We start from the raw sequence: 14,408 nt of genomic DNA on the forward strand, positions 1-14,408 counted from the left end.
GGAGGACATAGGGGAACAGTGGGGGATACCAGGGGAGAACCAGACAGCGGGGAACAGGGGGGTGGGGGCCAGTCGAGGACGGGGGGATAGGTGACCAACCGGGAGGAAATAGCCACAGACCTGGACAGTGGTCTTAGGGGCTGGTGGCTAGACAGGGCAGAGGACTCCTATCTCAGGTGCCCCTATCCCAGGGCACCCAAGTGGGTGGGTTCAGAGCTCTCCCCATGAGGCCAAGAGTGTAGTGTCCATGCATGTTCATGGGGCCATAACCACTGGTGACCCATCAAGAGACTCGGGATCTCCATGTGGGTGAGGCTGGCCGGGTGACAGGGAGCTAGGCCTGGCCCGTGGGTCCCTGTCAAGTCCCCCAAGGCCGTGAGTCGCCTGCAATGTGCACACCCTCCCCCACTAGTATGCTTGGTATCTTTTGTGAGTGTGACCCACGCTCAGGCTCGGGGTCCCCGTCTCCCCAACACTGCCTCTGTCCCATGTCAGCTCCTCTGCATCCTGCATCACACCTGAGACCTGGATGCCCACCCTCCCCAGATTCCCAGACCGATGACCCAAAAAAAACTGGGTCCCCTCAGACACCAAGCCTGACACCCTACCCTGTGTCACCTGCACCTGGATGTTGTCCCCCAAATCCTAAAGGCCCCCCAGTAGCCGAGATCCCCATGCACTGTCAGTAATGTCCCCAGGCTCTACCTCAGGGGTATACAGCAGAGTCAGGTATACAGGGACCCCAGGAGATGTGGATGCCAGGAGGTCCCCCACTGCAGGGGTCCCAATGGATGGCCAGTCCCAACACACAGCAACAGGAGGTGGCCAGGTGGCCGGTACAGGCCAGACCCCCCCAATGATGTTGGGAGACATAGCTTAGCTTTCCCTCCTGGGCCCCGTGTCCCTGAGGTAGATGGACACATCGGGGGTGTCTGTGACCCCTTTTTCTTTCCTTCCTCCTCTCCTCCACCCTTCACTTTTTCCCCAGACAAAGGACAGACCACACGGGGGACAGCGACTCCACCAGCTGAAACCAAAAAACTTGGGCGGCTGGACTGGCTCTGTGCGGCCAGCAACACGGAAGTCTTAATCAAAACCACATGTGACCAGCGCAGCGTTGGGGACCCGCTGAGCAGTGGTCCTGCAGGTCCCTGCTCTCAAGTCCCAAACCCTACAACCCTGCCCAATGGCAGAGGACCAGCCAGTGATCTCCCCACCCATATGGGGGGACACTGGCCACCCTTGTCTAGGATCCCACTACAAACACCCACCTTGTTGGAACTTTCAGCAGGGTGAGTATGGGGACCAAAGGGGGATAGTACCCTAAGGAGATTAACTGAGAGAGGGGTCCCCCTGACCAGTCCTGGTCACACATGGGGGGACTCTGAGTGCTAGATGAATTCAACCCTCAGGAATCCCTCAAACACCCTCTTCCCATGGGACCCTGCCCTCAGCATGCCCCCAAACCTCTAAGACCCTATAATAACCTGGAAGGTTCTATGGTGTCCAGTGCATGGTCAGTGAAGTTTTCTTACTCAGGCTAACAAGGGTTTCAAGTGTCTCCCCACTACTGTACCCAGAGGCTGGTAGTGTCTGACCCATGAGGTGCTGTGTGACAGTCAGGGTGGGGCACCTTAGCTGGGTGTGGCAGGCTGGGCATTGGCCACCAGGATGTCCAGTCCTATTTCCACACCTCTAGTCATGACCTTGAGCCAGACCCTTGCTGCCCCTCCTGCTACCTCAGTTTCCCCAATGGGAAAAAGAGTGGGAGACAATTATAGCCCAGGCTGCACCCCTCAAACTGACCTTCACTTCCTTAGCGCCTGGGGTCCCCTCTATCTCTATAAAGTGTCTGGGGGGTTGGAGCACCCCCTAGAGTGAATGCAGGGGTTTAGAGGGGAGCTTGCAACTTCCCCAACTTCATCTGGGGACCCTGGTGCAGGACACTGAGCTCTTCCCAAGAGGGCCACATCCCGGGGGACCCCCGGGTCCCCAGGGATATCCAGGGATTCCCTCAGCCCTCCAGGGTTCCCCTCTCCTCCAAGAAGCCAGGGAGTTCAAGGGTGTCCGGAGTAGCAACTCCAGCATCTGTGGGTGCAGAGAGGGGACTCCTTCAAAGTCCAGCAGCCCAGAAGGGAATACTAGACACCCCTGAACTCCACTGGGAGGTCGGTGCGCACTGCAAATCCCCAGAGGGCTGGGGGCTGGGGGTGCTTTCGGGGTGCCCCGGGGTGTAGGGATCTCTAAGTCCAGCTCACCTCGGGTTGCTGCGGTTCCAGTAGACAGCGTAGCGGTCGGCGTTGGCGCGGGCTGGGTCCTCGTTGCGCGCGCGCAGAGGCAGTAACAGCAGCATCAGCGGCAGCAGCGGGCGCGAGGGCGCCATGGCCCCGGTGCTGCCGCCGCCGCGCTCCGCTCGCTCGCTCGCTCTCCCGGCCGCCGCCTGTGGCCCCCGCCAGACTCTCTCCGCCTCCGAGCGGGAGGAGCGCGCACAGCGCTTGGAGATCCCGCCGTCCCCACCTCCGCGCACCAAGACACCAGGCGGCGGCTGCACGCGGGGGACGGAGGCCCGAGATGTGCACTGAGCAAAGAACTCAGCTCCGGGGCCCCCCCAGGCGATGGGGGGCTTCCCCTTCCCCTTTGTCTCCCCAGCTGGAGGGTCGCGGGCGCCCCCTCCCGCCGCGCCCCGGACCCTCCAAGCTGCAGCCGTGCCCCGCCCCGGACAGACCGGCGCAGACTCGGCCCGGTGGATTCCCCAGGGTCCCGCCCCAGTCAGGAGCATGAGCAGGAGAAGGGGGACTCCCAGAGCAGGGTGCCCAGGCCTCTACGGAGCCGCATCCTGCGCTGCAGCTGAACACCTGGCTCAAAAGTCTTACAGCTCCACCACGCCTGTCATCCCAGGAGGCTGAGGCAGGGGGATTGCTGCGCGTTCCTGGCCTGCCTGGGCTGCAGAGTGAGACTGGCTCAAAGCAGTAACAAAGCCGGTGTGTGTGTGTGTGGTGTTGTGTTGCACTCGGGAAGCAGAGGCAGGTGGATCTCTTGTGAGATTGAGCCAGCCTGGGGCTACATAGTGAGTTCCAGAGCAGTAACAAAGCCGGTGTGTGTGTGTGTGTGTGTGTGTGTGTGTGTGTGTGTGTGTGGTGTTGTGTTACACTCGGGAAGCAGAGGCAGGTGGATCTCTTGTGAGACTGAGCCAGCCTGGGGCTACATAGTGAGTTCCAGGCCAGCTGGGGCTACAGGGAGACCATCTCAAAAAAAAAAAAAAAAAAAAAAAAAAAAAATCAATCAATCAAACAAAACACAAACAAGGGCCAGCGAGATGGCTCAGTGGGTAGAGGTGCTTCCAACCAAGCCTGACAACCTGAGTTCCATTCCTGGGACCCACATAGTGGAAGGAGAGAACTGTCTCTGGCAAGTTGTCCTCTGACCTACACATGTGCACTATGTCAGGATACATACACCAACACACACCAACATACACACACACACACACACACACACACACAATAAAATGTTAAAAAAAAAAGTCTTAGGCCAGCTGAGGTGATGCATGTGTCATCCCAGCACTTGGGAGCTTGGAGGCTCAGACAGGAGAAGTTCAGGGTTATCCTGGGCTACATAATGACTTCAAGAGCAGCCTGGGCTATAGAGACCCTGTCTCAAAAAAAAAAAAAAAAAAAATTACCACCCACAAAAGTCTCCAGTCACCCTTGCTTAGCTCTTCTACCTCATCTCCAGGGAAACCCCATACCCCATGTCCAGGGATCCTGGGGGTCACTTCCAGAAACCTGGGAAGTCACTGTCCGAAGGTGACCACATATGGTAAAGGGTATCCCTGGCAGCTATGTTGTCACAGATGACTAGTGGCTGGAGGCCATCGTAAATCACATGTTCTTTGGTCCTTTGTTTTGCACTGAAATTGGGTCTGGAGCAGGGCATGGGGGACTCTAGTGCTTCTGACCGTGGAGGTCAGAAGAGGCTGTCAGATCCCCTGGGACTGGAGTTATGGACAGTTGTTAGCTGTTAGCTACCATGTGGGTGCTGGGATTCGAACCTGGGTCTTCTGCAAGAACAACCAGTGTTTGTAACTGTTGAGCCATCTTTCCAGCCCCGTCTTTCTGTCTTTTTGAGACAGGGTCTCCCTGTAGCCCCAGCTGGCCTGGAACTCTCTATGGTAGACCAGGCTGGCCTCCAACTCACAAAGATCCACCTACTTCTGCCTCCCAAGTGCTGGGATTAAAGGTGTGTGCCACCATACCTGGCTTTTTTGGTCTTTTTGAGACAGGGTCTCCCTGTAGCTCCAGCTGGCCTGGAACTCACTATGTAGACCACGTTGGCCTTGAACTCTGATCTGCCTGCCTCTCCCTCCCAAGAGCTTCTGGATTCTGGAAGGTTCTGTTGTGAGGATTATGAGAACTCTGCAGGAATCAGTCCAGAGATCGGCAAAGTCTTCTGAGATGCACAAAGCCAGGATGGTAGACAAACTCTGATACATGAGCTTTCTGTCTCTTGCCCTCAGAGCTCCCTGCCCTCCCATGGGATAAGTAGAAGAGGTACAAGGTCTTTACTTGGAAGTCCTTCCCTTGTCTTACCACTAAATCTGGGCTTGTCTTTGGAGACCCATCCCATCCATCTTCTGGGACAATCTTCTTTGCCCTCTGCCTGCTAGGGCGCTCAGCTTGTCTGTGAAGGGTGTGGGTTAGGTGGTACTCAGAGGAGGGCATGGGACCTGGGGCCCTGTGTCCAGGTGTCCATTTGGAGGCCTCCCTATCTGGGATGTGAGCACCCATGCTGTAGAAAGGAGTGCGGTAGGATGGGAGAGAGAGACTCCTATCTCTCAGACTTGTTAGGTTTCCACCTGCCAGGACCAGTCACGTCCCTGAGCCTCATTTGCATGCTGGGGCCACCAAGTTGAGAGCTGGGCACTGGTGGATTCTGTTTCTTTTTTTCTGTCTGTCTCAAGGTCAGATCCAGAGCGGGCCCAGAACAAAGACAGCTGTCCCCAACTCCACCTCCCTGTGGATGAGGGGAGGGCAGACCCCAAGAGGCTGCTCCAGGGCACCCCACAAAGTAGGAGGGGGTCCCCAAGTCCTAGTCCCCTGGGGGTCAGCAGGGTCCTACCAGGCCTAGCAATAGGAACAGCCATGATTAGGGTTGGCCATGTCTTGGGTAGAGATCTGTCCCCATCCATCATCCACCCAAATCCCTTCTTCATCTCATGGAGCTGTGTGCTCAAGCTGGAGGGGGTGTACCCCACAATTTGCTAAGGTCTTCAGTGGCTCCAGCCCAGCCCTGTCCCTAACTTGGCACCCCAGTGCACAGGGCCAGGTCTGGGGCTCCTGGGGCATATAGCCTGGTCGCCTCAAAGCCATCAAAGCCTGTGGCGCCAGGTGGGAGGCTAAAAATGCAGATTTCTCATTACAGAATTGGACCAAATCAGACACCAACCTGGGCTCAGGTAGGGTTGGGTAGTGATAGGGTATATAAGTCCCATGGGTGGCCCCTGACCCCTTTGGCTGGTCACCTGCAATTGTGGGGAAATGGCAGATAGCCCCCCCCCCCCGCAGCCAGTGTGGTCAAGGTGGCCTCCCCTCCTCCCTCCCTGAATTTATCCATGCCCCCCTGCCTTGTCCCGTTTCTCCTTCATCCTCCTCACTCCCCTCCTAATCCCCAGCTCTAGCCCTCAGACACAAACCTGTCTTCCAGGGCCACCATGCACCCTCCAGCTAGAGCCAGCATTCCCAAATCATCTGAGTCTCAGCAGTGTGCACAGCTCCCCACAGCTCTGTTTTCCACACAACCCGGGTGCCTGCCCAGGTCCCCTTGGAAAAACAGCCACGGGGCCTGCAGTCCCGTGGGAAAGTGATGCAGGTAGGGCCACCTCTGCTGACCTCAAGATGTGTGGTTGGCCAACAGTGACCACCTGTCCCCATGTCCCCAGTGGAGAGGCTGAGGCTCGCTGCACAGAGCTTGGGAGAGCTCACTAAAGGGCCTGGTTTGTCCACATACAGGGCATGCTTTGGGGGACAGGAGAAAGATTTTTTTTTTTTTTTTTTGGTCTTTTTGAGACAGGGTCTCCTGTAGCCCCAGCTGTCCTGGAACTCACTATGTAGACCAGGCTGGCCTCGAACTCACAAAGATCTGCCTGCCTCTGCCTCCCAAGTGCTGGGATTAAAGGTGTGCGCCACCACACCCACTATGTTTTTGGCTTTTTTGAGAGAGGGTCTCACTATGTAGCCCTGGCTGGCCTGGAACTTTGTCCCAGTCTGGCCTGTCTCAGAGATCTACCTGCTGCAATTCAAGGCCTGTGCCACCATGCCCGGCCAAAGGGGGCCTTCTTAAAATTTCTTGGGCTGGAGAGATGGATCAGTGGTTAAGAGCACTAGCTGTTCTTACAGAAGAACCAGGTTTGAATCCCAGCACCTACATGGTGCTAACAACCCTTTATAACTCCAATTCCAAGGGAACCAATGCCCTCTTCTGTCCTCCCCAGGGAATACATGACATGGGTGCACTTATACACACGCAAGCAATACACTCATACATATAAAACATAATCCAAAAAATTTCTTTTTAAATTATTTATGTGAGCCAGGCGTGGTGGCGCACGCCTTTAATCCCAGCACTCAGGAGGCAGAGGCAGGCAGATCTCTGTGAGTTCAAAGCCAGCCTGATCTACATAGTGAGTTCCAGGTCAACTGGGACTACAGGGAGACCCTGTCTCAAACACACACACAAATTATTTATGAGTAGTCAAGCCATGGAGGTCAGAGGGCAAATTGCAGAAGAGGGTTCTTGCCTTCCACCATGTGAATCTGAGGACTGAAATCTGGTCATCTGGCTTGGCTACAAGTGCCTTTAACCTGCTAGGCCCTCTCACCAGCCCAGGATTCCTGATGAGGTTGGGCTTATGCAGCAGCTGTGAGTATATGTGTTCACACCAATGACTGCCCACACTCACAGCATAGGCTGGTCAGGACCCAGGACTCCCATTTCATGCCTGGCAGGCCCAGCCCAGCTTTCAGCTGTGCAGAGGGCTGGCTAATGGTGCATTAACCTTGGCTGAGCTGCCAATTATCTACACTAATGCTGGGCTGTAGAGATGGCCGATAGGCTGACTGGTGGAGATACTCTTCCCGCGAGAGGGTGGAGGCTGTGGTCTCTCCTGACCTCATTTGACTAATCAATGTGCCTTTTGAAGCTCTGGACAACCAAGCTGTGGGAATGGGGTGCAGATGAGAGGGTGGGGGGCAAGGAACCAGGTGAATCCCAATGAGCAGACACAAAGATGGATAGTGACAAGGGGCCGCAGGAGACAGATGGGAGACTGGGTTGAAGACCCCCTCCCAGCTGGGCATTTGGGGGAGGTGGGGGCGGGGGAGCGATCTCAGCTAACCCGGTGTCCAGGTTGGGGTATGGCTCTTTGGGGTATGACCAAGCAGAGTACAGCATGGAGAGGGGCAACCAGATGGGCCCCAGCTGTAGGGTTATTGCGGTCTGCAGGTGAATGAAGTGAATGAACCCTGGACACCCACATATGAGCAGGTGAAAAGAGGCTCTGGCCACCTGGGGACAGAAGTGTGTGATGTGCTCAGAAGAGGGGACACACCCCCAGTATGACCAGTGGGTTCCAGGGAAGAGAGGGGCAGCTGTATAGTGCACAGCTGCCACCTGGTGGCAACTCCTCGATATCACAGGACAGTGGGTGCCCAAGGCTGCAAGAGTCTGAGGATACATGCCCTCCCAAATCTAAGTCCACATGTACTGAGGGAGGGAGGCAGTGAGACCAGCCAGCACTGAGATAGAGCTCACAGGCTCCTGGAAAACTCTGCCACAGGCACCAAGCTGAACTGGGACAGCCTTGTGGGAGTTCTCTGGAGGGACAGTCACCAGCCCTTACCCGCCTCACCCAGACACTTGAGTGCGCCATCCAATGGAGATTTGAGGCAGATACAAAGCAGAAGCCTCATTTATTGTCCACAGAGCAGTGGGAACACAGCTGGGGACCCAGGAGTGCACCTGCCACGCCAGGCCTAATTGCCAGGCTGCCTCATTCCCTGAGGGGGTGGTCAGGAAGACTGAATCCCACAAGTCAGTCCAGCCTGGGGTCTTCAGTGTCTGGGTGCAAATTCCTTTGCCAGGCCAGGATGCACGCAGGGTAAGTGAAGCCACTGTGCAAGGCCTCATCAGGCAGGTGGATATTAGAGCTGGCAGACCAAGTGTTACCTCTTGATCTTCACTCATGCTGCTGACCCTAACTCGGTATCTGTGGGGGGGGGGGGGGCGACAACGCTGTTTTTCCTTTTTTCTTTTCCCTGTGTCTGCGTCCCCAGACGGGTTTTCGGGGGGGGGGGGGGACGACAAGAAGACATAGGGACTGAGGAATGATGGCTGCGGGAGGAGGTGGTGCTCCAGGACCCTAAATGCCCAGATCCACTGTACCCAGCCACCCAATGTTTGAGAGGAGGAGCATCCATAGCCATGGGAGGGGATGAGACCATGAAGACTGACATGCTGGTGTTCACCTGCCTCAGGGTCCTTGGAAAGCCAGAGCTGCTGTCTGAGGAGTCCCTGGACCCTGGGCTCTACACCAGTCACCCCAAAACAGGCTGGTCACCCCAGCTCAGAACCCTGTTGACACCACTTGCTGGCATGTGCTGGTAATGTGTAGTTCTATCTGAACCTGATGCTCACCCCTGTGGGGACCTCACCTGGAATGTTCTCTATAAAGCCACCAGAACCTTCCCAATTTCCCACCCCCTAGGCACAGCCCTGCCTCACTGGGAGATTCTAGGTAGGTGCTACAGCTGAACCACACCCCATCCCCTCACTGGGGGATTCTATACTATCACTCTACCACTCAACTACATACACCCCCAGTCCCTCACTGAGGGAGCCCAGGCAGTCACTCTACCTGAGCCATGCGCCATCCCCTCACAGGGAGATTCTCCCAGCTTTGTTCTGTCTTATTTTTTGCCCATTGTGAGTCAGGGTCTTGCTAAGCTGTCTTGGTGTCCCAGTCCTTCATACCATCTCAGATTCCTGGTCTTAAAGCCAGTCTCATCTTCACTGTCCAGAGAATCCATCTCTGTGTGCTCCTCCATGTTGTTCAGGAGCCCATATCTTCTCTGCTGTTGCCTCTTCAGTCTGTAAGGGATACAAACACTCTCAGTGGCCTCTTATGCCTGCTGGAGTCCCAACTCCCAAAGGCCTTGATGCACCCCGAGCCCCTCACGCAGTATTTGTGTTAAGAGCTGCAGGGCATTGTGGGTACAGGGACAGCAGGGAGGCGCTGGGACCCTGAGATGACTTGCCAGTAGAATCCTGACTCCTTAAAGCCCTGGCCAATGCGGCCACAGCAGCTGCGGGTATCGGAGGAGTAAGGCCTTTTGTTTATCAAAGACAGGGTCCCATGTAGACCAGGCTGAGCCTGAACTTCTGAGTGCTGGGATGACGGGCATATGTCACTACGCCTGTGGCTAAAGGAGGATGCAGGGCCAGGTGCTCGCTGGGGGCTCCGCCCATTGAGTCACAGCACCGGAAGCTGGGCTCCTCCTGGCGTGGGGATGAGGCCACAGGAGTTGAAGACCAGAAGTCCGAGCCTCAGGGTCCTGCTGGGACCCTGCAAAAACGATCACAGTGGCGTCACGTACCCAAGGCCCCGCCCCATGACGCGCGAAGCGCTTATTGGCTCACACACCTGCAGGCCCGGATGAGGAAGTAGAACACAGCCAGGCCGCAGAATGCCCCGAGCACGTAGAGGGAACGCAGCAGCGGCGAGTCGGCACCCGGGAGGCCGTGCGTGGCGTTGCGCGGCCCGGCTGACCAGCTGCTATTGTCTGTGGGCCCCGGGGTCGCGCATGGGAGCAGGAACAGCAGCAACAGCAGGCGCGCCATCCGTGCGGCCACCCACAATGCCCCGCGCCGGCCCCGCCCCTTCCCTCGCTCCAGGCCCCGCCCCCAGACACCCATCATGGGACACAGCTCTTCATAAAGGAGCCCTCCAGCCCTGGCTACCTCCAGGGCTCTGGCAGGAAGCACTCCAAGAGCTGCTGGGAAGAGCTAGCAAGACATGAGAGGGCAGCCCCAACCCCACAGCACCGCGTGCACCCCGGAACCCAGGCTCTGAGCCTGCACCCTCAGTCCCCCTGCGCCCCAACTGACTCCTGTCCCATGCACTCACCAGGGAACGCATGCAGGTGTCTCTGGCTCCCGCTGGCTGGGGCACCCCAGCACCCCAGCACCCCGCAATCCTTCCAGCTGGTCTGGCTCTCTCTCCTTCAACCTACCGAATAGAGGCGCGTGACCCCCGTTCCCGTGGGTCTGCAGAGCCCTTCCAGCCTCCCTCACCTTGGTTCGGACACCACGAGGGCCCCCAGGTGGCCAGGCCCTGCTGGACCAGCAGCTGCAGGTCTGAAGTCACAGGAGCAAAAATGCCACAGGGCAGATGTGGGGTCAGGATGCAGTCCCTGCATGGGCTGTCCTAGCATAACTGGTTTCTAGAAGGTTCTGGAAGCCCAGTTGCTGTCAGTCCTGTGCAGGAGCGGCGGAGTGGCGGGGCGCTGGGGCTGTGGCCAGAGCAGGGTAGCAGGCGTGGACCCCGTGCCCAAGCCGCTTGCCCTGTCTGGCCACTGTGAGCTGGGCGAGGCGTGAGAAAGGGAAACGGCAGAGTTCGATTCACACGGTCTTTAATCGGCTTCGTGAAGCCAAACAAACTTGGTACAAGGATCGCTGTCCACGCGAGCACACATGGATGGAGAACGCACGGCTGCCGTAAAAAAAGGACACTATAAATACCCTTCCCAGACCCTGGCACCTGGCTGAGTCCTGCACCAGTGCGGGGTACGGGGCCAGCTCCACAGACCGCCCTGCACAAAAAACAATGCAACCGGAAAACTCCAATAACAAAACCAGTAAGCAAAACCCACAAACCCCGACAATTTAGAAAAAACAAAACCCATGGCTCATGGTAAAAAAGTAAAATCCAAGTGCTTTCCGGAACGTCTGTAAAACTCTCAAACGGACAGCGCTTCCGTGAAAGGAAAACTCTGGGGACCAGGCCGCGATTGGAGGCACAGGCTGTGGACGCTGACAACTCGGGGGCTACAAAAGTGGGGGGCGGCTGCTCAGGACCACCGGCGCGGCTCCCTGTCTGTGACGGCCACGGAGAATGGTCTGCGGCTTCACTCGCTGTGCGTGGCTGGAGACAGAGGACACAGTGAGCCGCGCCCCGCGCCCCGCCCCACCCCGCGCAGCCGCACTCACCGTAGCTGTCATAGCTGTCCCGGTAGGAGCCGCCGGAGCTCCGGTACCCGTAGCCGCCACCCTGACTCCGGCTGCAGAGAAAGACTCTGGTGAGCAGCGCCCAGGGCCGCGGAGGATGCAGTGTTCAAGGGCCCGAGGACCCACCGCCCACTCGAGCCCTCACCTGCCATAATAGTCCCGGGAACCGCTGTAGCCCCCGCTCCGGGACTCGAAGCGGCCACCACCATAGCCCCGGTCTCCGCCCCCTGCAGAGGAAAGCAAAGGTAACCAGGGAGAGCTCTCCCTACCCGCATCCCCCCTCCTGTCCATCATCCACCACTCACCTCTGGAGAAGCCGCGGCCCCGGCTGCGCCCTCCACGGAAGAAGCCTCGGCCCCCAGCGGAGCCGCCCCGATACCCACGGGACCGGTTGTCTGATGACTTGCCAGCCTGGTCTACACGGATCTGCCGCCCGTCAACCGACTGCGAGGCAGAGAGGTCAGCATGGCACACGCCGTCCACACCCCACCAGCACCCCACCTACCTGCCTCACCTTTCCGTTCATGGCCATCATGGCATCCTTGGCGTCATCGATATTCTCGAAGGTGACAAACCCGAAGCCCCGAGACCTCTGGGTCTCCCTGTCCTTGACAACCACCACTGCAGGGACAGAGTTGGAGCAGGGGTCGGAGGGAGACAGAGGGAAGTTACTGAGATCAGCATGGAAGGAGGATCACAGTGGAGGGGTAAGGGAGGTGGCTGTCCTCACCTTCCGATATCTGCCCATACTTGGAGAACACCTGCTCCAGCGCCTGCTCATTGGTGTCAAAGCTAAGCCCTCCCACGAACAGCTTGCCTTCGTCTGATGCCATGGTGGCTGTGCACACCGGGATGCTTCCCCTGGGGGAGAAGGGACACACAGGCTGTTTCTTTTCTGTGTATGTGGGGTTTTGGGAGTAGGACTGAGACAGGATCTCACTATGTAGACCAGGCTGGCCTCTACCTCCCCTTTACTGGAGTTAAAAGTCTTGAACTTGGGCCAGCCTGAGATAGCTGTATTTGTAATGCAAACTTCTAAAGCCAAAACCAAACTTTCCTATTTTATCCGTGAACTAGGACCAACCAGTTGGACTGCTGCTCTTCAAACTAACTCCTGGTACAATAATGGGGTGGGCTGAAGAATTAAATCAACACTTCTAATTTAAAGCACCTGCCTCCATCTGCTGTCTGTGCTCCTTTTAGGTGTTTAGTGTTTTGAGACAGGTCCTTTGCCTGGAACTTGCTATGTAGATCAGGCTGGTCCTCTACCTCCCAAGTGCTGGGACTAAGGTCTTGCACCACCACTCCTGGACCCTCCATGGCTCTAGAGCCCAGCTGGCCTTCAAACCGCAATCCTCTGGCCTGAGCCTTCTGCCAGTGCTGGGATGAGGCAGGCACTGCCTTAAGTCCTTTCTGCCTTCTGCTCTTCCCCCTACTTTTGCTTAAAAAGTGCTCCCCCTCAGTCCACAGTTGCCATCCCAACACTTAAGGCACAGAGGCAGGCGAGTTCAAGACCAGCCTGGTTTTACTGAGTTCGAGGCCAGGTGGGGCTACAGAGACCCTGTCTGAAAAAGACCAAAAAAAGGGCTGGAGAGATGGCTCCAGCAGTTAAGAACACTGGTTGTTCTTGCAGAAGACCCGGGTTTGAATCCCAGTACCCACAAGGCAGCTAACAATGGTCTGTAACTCCAGTTCCAGGGAATCCCACAGCCTCTTGTTCTCTGCAGGCATTGCATGACATGGGTGCACTTACCTACACACAGGCAGTACAGGCGGTTAAGAGCATGGACTGCTCTTGCAGAGGACCCAGGTTTGATTCCCAGCACCCACATGGAGGCTACAAACCGTCCTTAACTCTGGTTCCAGGGGAATCCGAAGCCCTCTTCTGACCTCTGCAGCATTGCACGACACGGGTGCACTCACATACAAGCAGGCAATATACTCATACACATAAAATAAAAATAAAAAAATATTAAAAACAAAAACAAAAACCCGACACCAACGCAGGATGGAGGGGGGATTTCAAGGCCACTGTAAATTGCAGTGGGAGACAGTGATTCAAAACCTGCCTGCCATCCCAGCAATTTAGACAAGGAGGCAGAAGGATCAGAAGTCCAATCTGCAGCTACACAGCAAGCTCTAGGCCAGCCTGGATTACATGTGTCACAAAACAAGAAACACTGTAAAGTCTGCTTTTTATTGCTCCATGTATGAAGTGCACCCATGTTGTACAGTACTCCTGGGGGCCAGCAGAGGGTACTGGATCTTCTGGAACTTTTGTTAGCCACCATGTGGGTGCTGGGAACCAAACCCTGGTCCTCTGCAATAGCTGCCAGTGCTCTTAACCATTGAGCCAACTCTGCAGTTCCCTTGATTTTGTTGAGACAGGGTCTCCCTGCAAACCCAGCTGGCCTGGAACTTATTTTGTAGCCCAGGCTGGCTTCAATCTTAGAGATCTGCTTGCCTCTGTCTCTGGGGTACTGCGATTAAAGATGCTCACAACCAGGTCTGGCATGTTGTCTTTGTGCAACAGAATTTCCTGCAGCTGAAACTGACCTTGAACTCCTCTACCTTCTTCCTTGCAATGGCCCACTTCAGCCCTGACCAGAACACCCAAAGAACAGCATGCTGGAAGTTCCCTTACTCTGCATAGGGTGCATGTGTGTTGGAGATAGGGGTGAAGGTGCCTTCCTACCCTGCCCTGATGATGTCTTAAGGGCTGCTTGGCCATATACACTTTATGGCTGACTTGCTCTATCAAGGATGCTGGGTAGATCTGGGGTGCAGCCTGGGAGAGTTCACCTCATGGAGGTTTGCAGGTGCGGGGCGTGTGTGCATAGTGAACTACGAGGGACTGGAATTGACAGCAGAGGGGCGTGGCTACAGAAGGGCGGGCGCTCCCACCAAACCTTTATTGGCTAGGCACAATCAGCACCAAGCGTTTGCAAACCAAGTCTTCACAATAGATAGCATCACTAAGCCATGCCACTTTGGGGATACCAACTTGGGATGCAAAGGGAAAGCGTGCGGCACGGAGGGCTGGAAGTTAGGTCGCGTGCAGTCCCATAGCCACAGGAAACACGGGGGGGAGGGGGACGACACTGGAGATGCGCTACCCGCCGCCGCCC

At 56.5% G+C, this 14,408-nt stretch overlaps 3 protein-coding genes across 10 annotated transcripts in view; all 3 read right to left on the minus strand.

Annotated features, from left to right (window-relative positions):
* Efna2 (ephrin A2) overlaps nt 1-2,756 on the minus strand; it is a 9,713-nt gene extending 6,957 nt beyond the window's left edge. The window contains exon 1 of one of the 2 annotated variants that reach the window (XM_029565454.1): nt 2,259-2,756. In XM_029565454.1, the coding sequence (XP_029421314.1) occupies nt 2,259-2,383 (125 nt within the window). In that variant the 5' untranslated portion in view covers nt 2,384-2,756. The remainder of the gene's footprint in view (nt 1-2,258) is intronic. The other variant, XM_008837171.3, reaches the window with a different exon arrangement.
* A 5,177-nt stretch (nt 2,757-7,933) lies between these two features.
* Fam174c (family with sequence similarity 174 member C) lies at nt 7,934-10,174 on the minus strand. The gene is made up of 3 exons (XM_008837170.3): nt 9,698-10,174; nt 9,028-9,144; nt 7,934-8,263 (listed from the first exon to the last, which is right to left on the minus strand). Coding segments are annotated over exons 1-3 (393 nt in total). The 5' UTR covers nt 9,973-10,174; the 3' UTR covers nt 7,934-8,262.
* Cirbp (cold inducible RNA binding protein) overlaps nt 9,314-14,408 on the minus strand; it is a 5,569-nt gene continuing 474 nt past the window's right edge. Inside the window, exons 2-8 of one of the 7 annotated variants that reach the window (XR_003850144.1) lie at nt 12,011-12,141; nt 11,795-11,901; nt 11,586-11,724; nt 11,426-11,507; nt 11,263-11,333; nt 10,181-10,282; nt 9,314-9,619 (exon numbers count right to left, since the gene is read on the minus strand). Coding sequence is in view for 3 of the 7 variants with exons in the window: in XM_029565455.1 (XP_029421315.1) it covers nt 10,481-11,333; nt 11,426-11,507; nt 11,586-11,724; nt 11,795-11,901; nt 12,011-12,113 (1,284 nt within the window). In the remaining 4 variants the exon portion in view is untranslated. The other 6 variants (XR_003850141.1, XR_003850143.1, XR_003850140.1 and 3 more) reach the window with 6 other exon arrangements.

Source organism: Nannospalax galili, unplaced genomic scaffold (assembly GCF_000622305.1).
Source record: "Nannospalax galili isolate Female #2095 unplaced genomic scaffold, S.galili_v1.0 scaffold77, whole genome shotgun sequence".
Taxonomy (NCBI): domain Eukaryota; kingdom Metazoa; phylum Chordata; class Mammalia; order Rodentia; family Spalacidae; genus Nannospalax; species Nannospalax galili.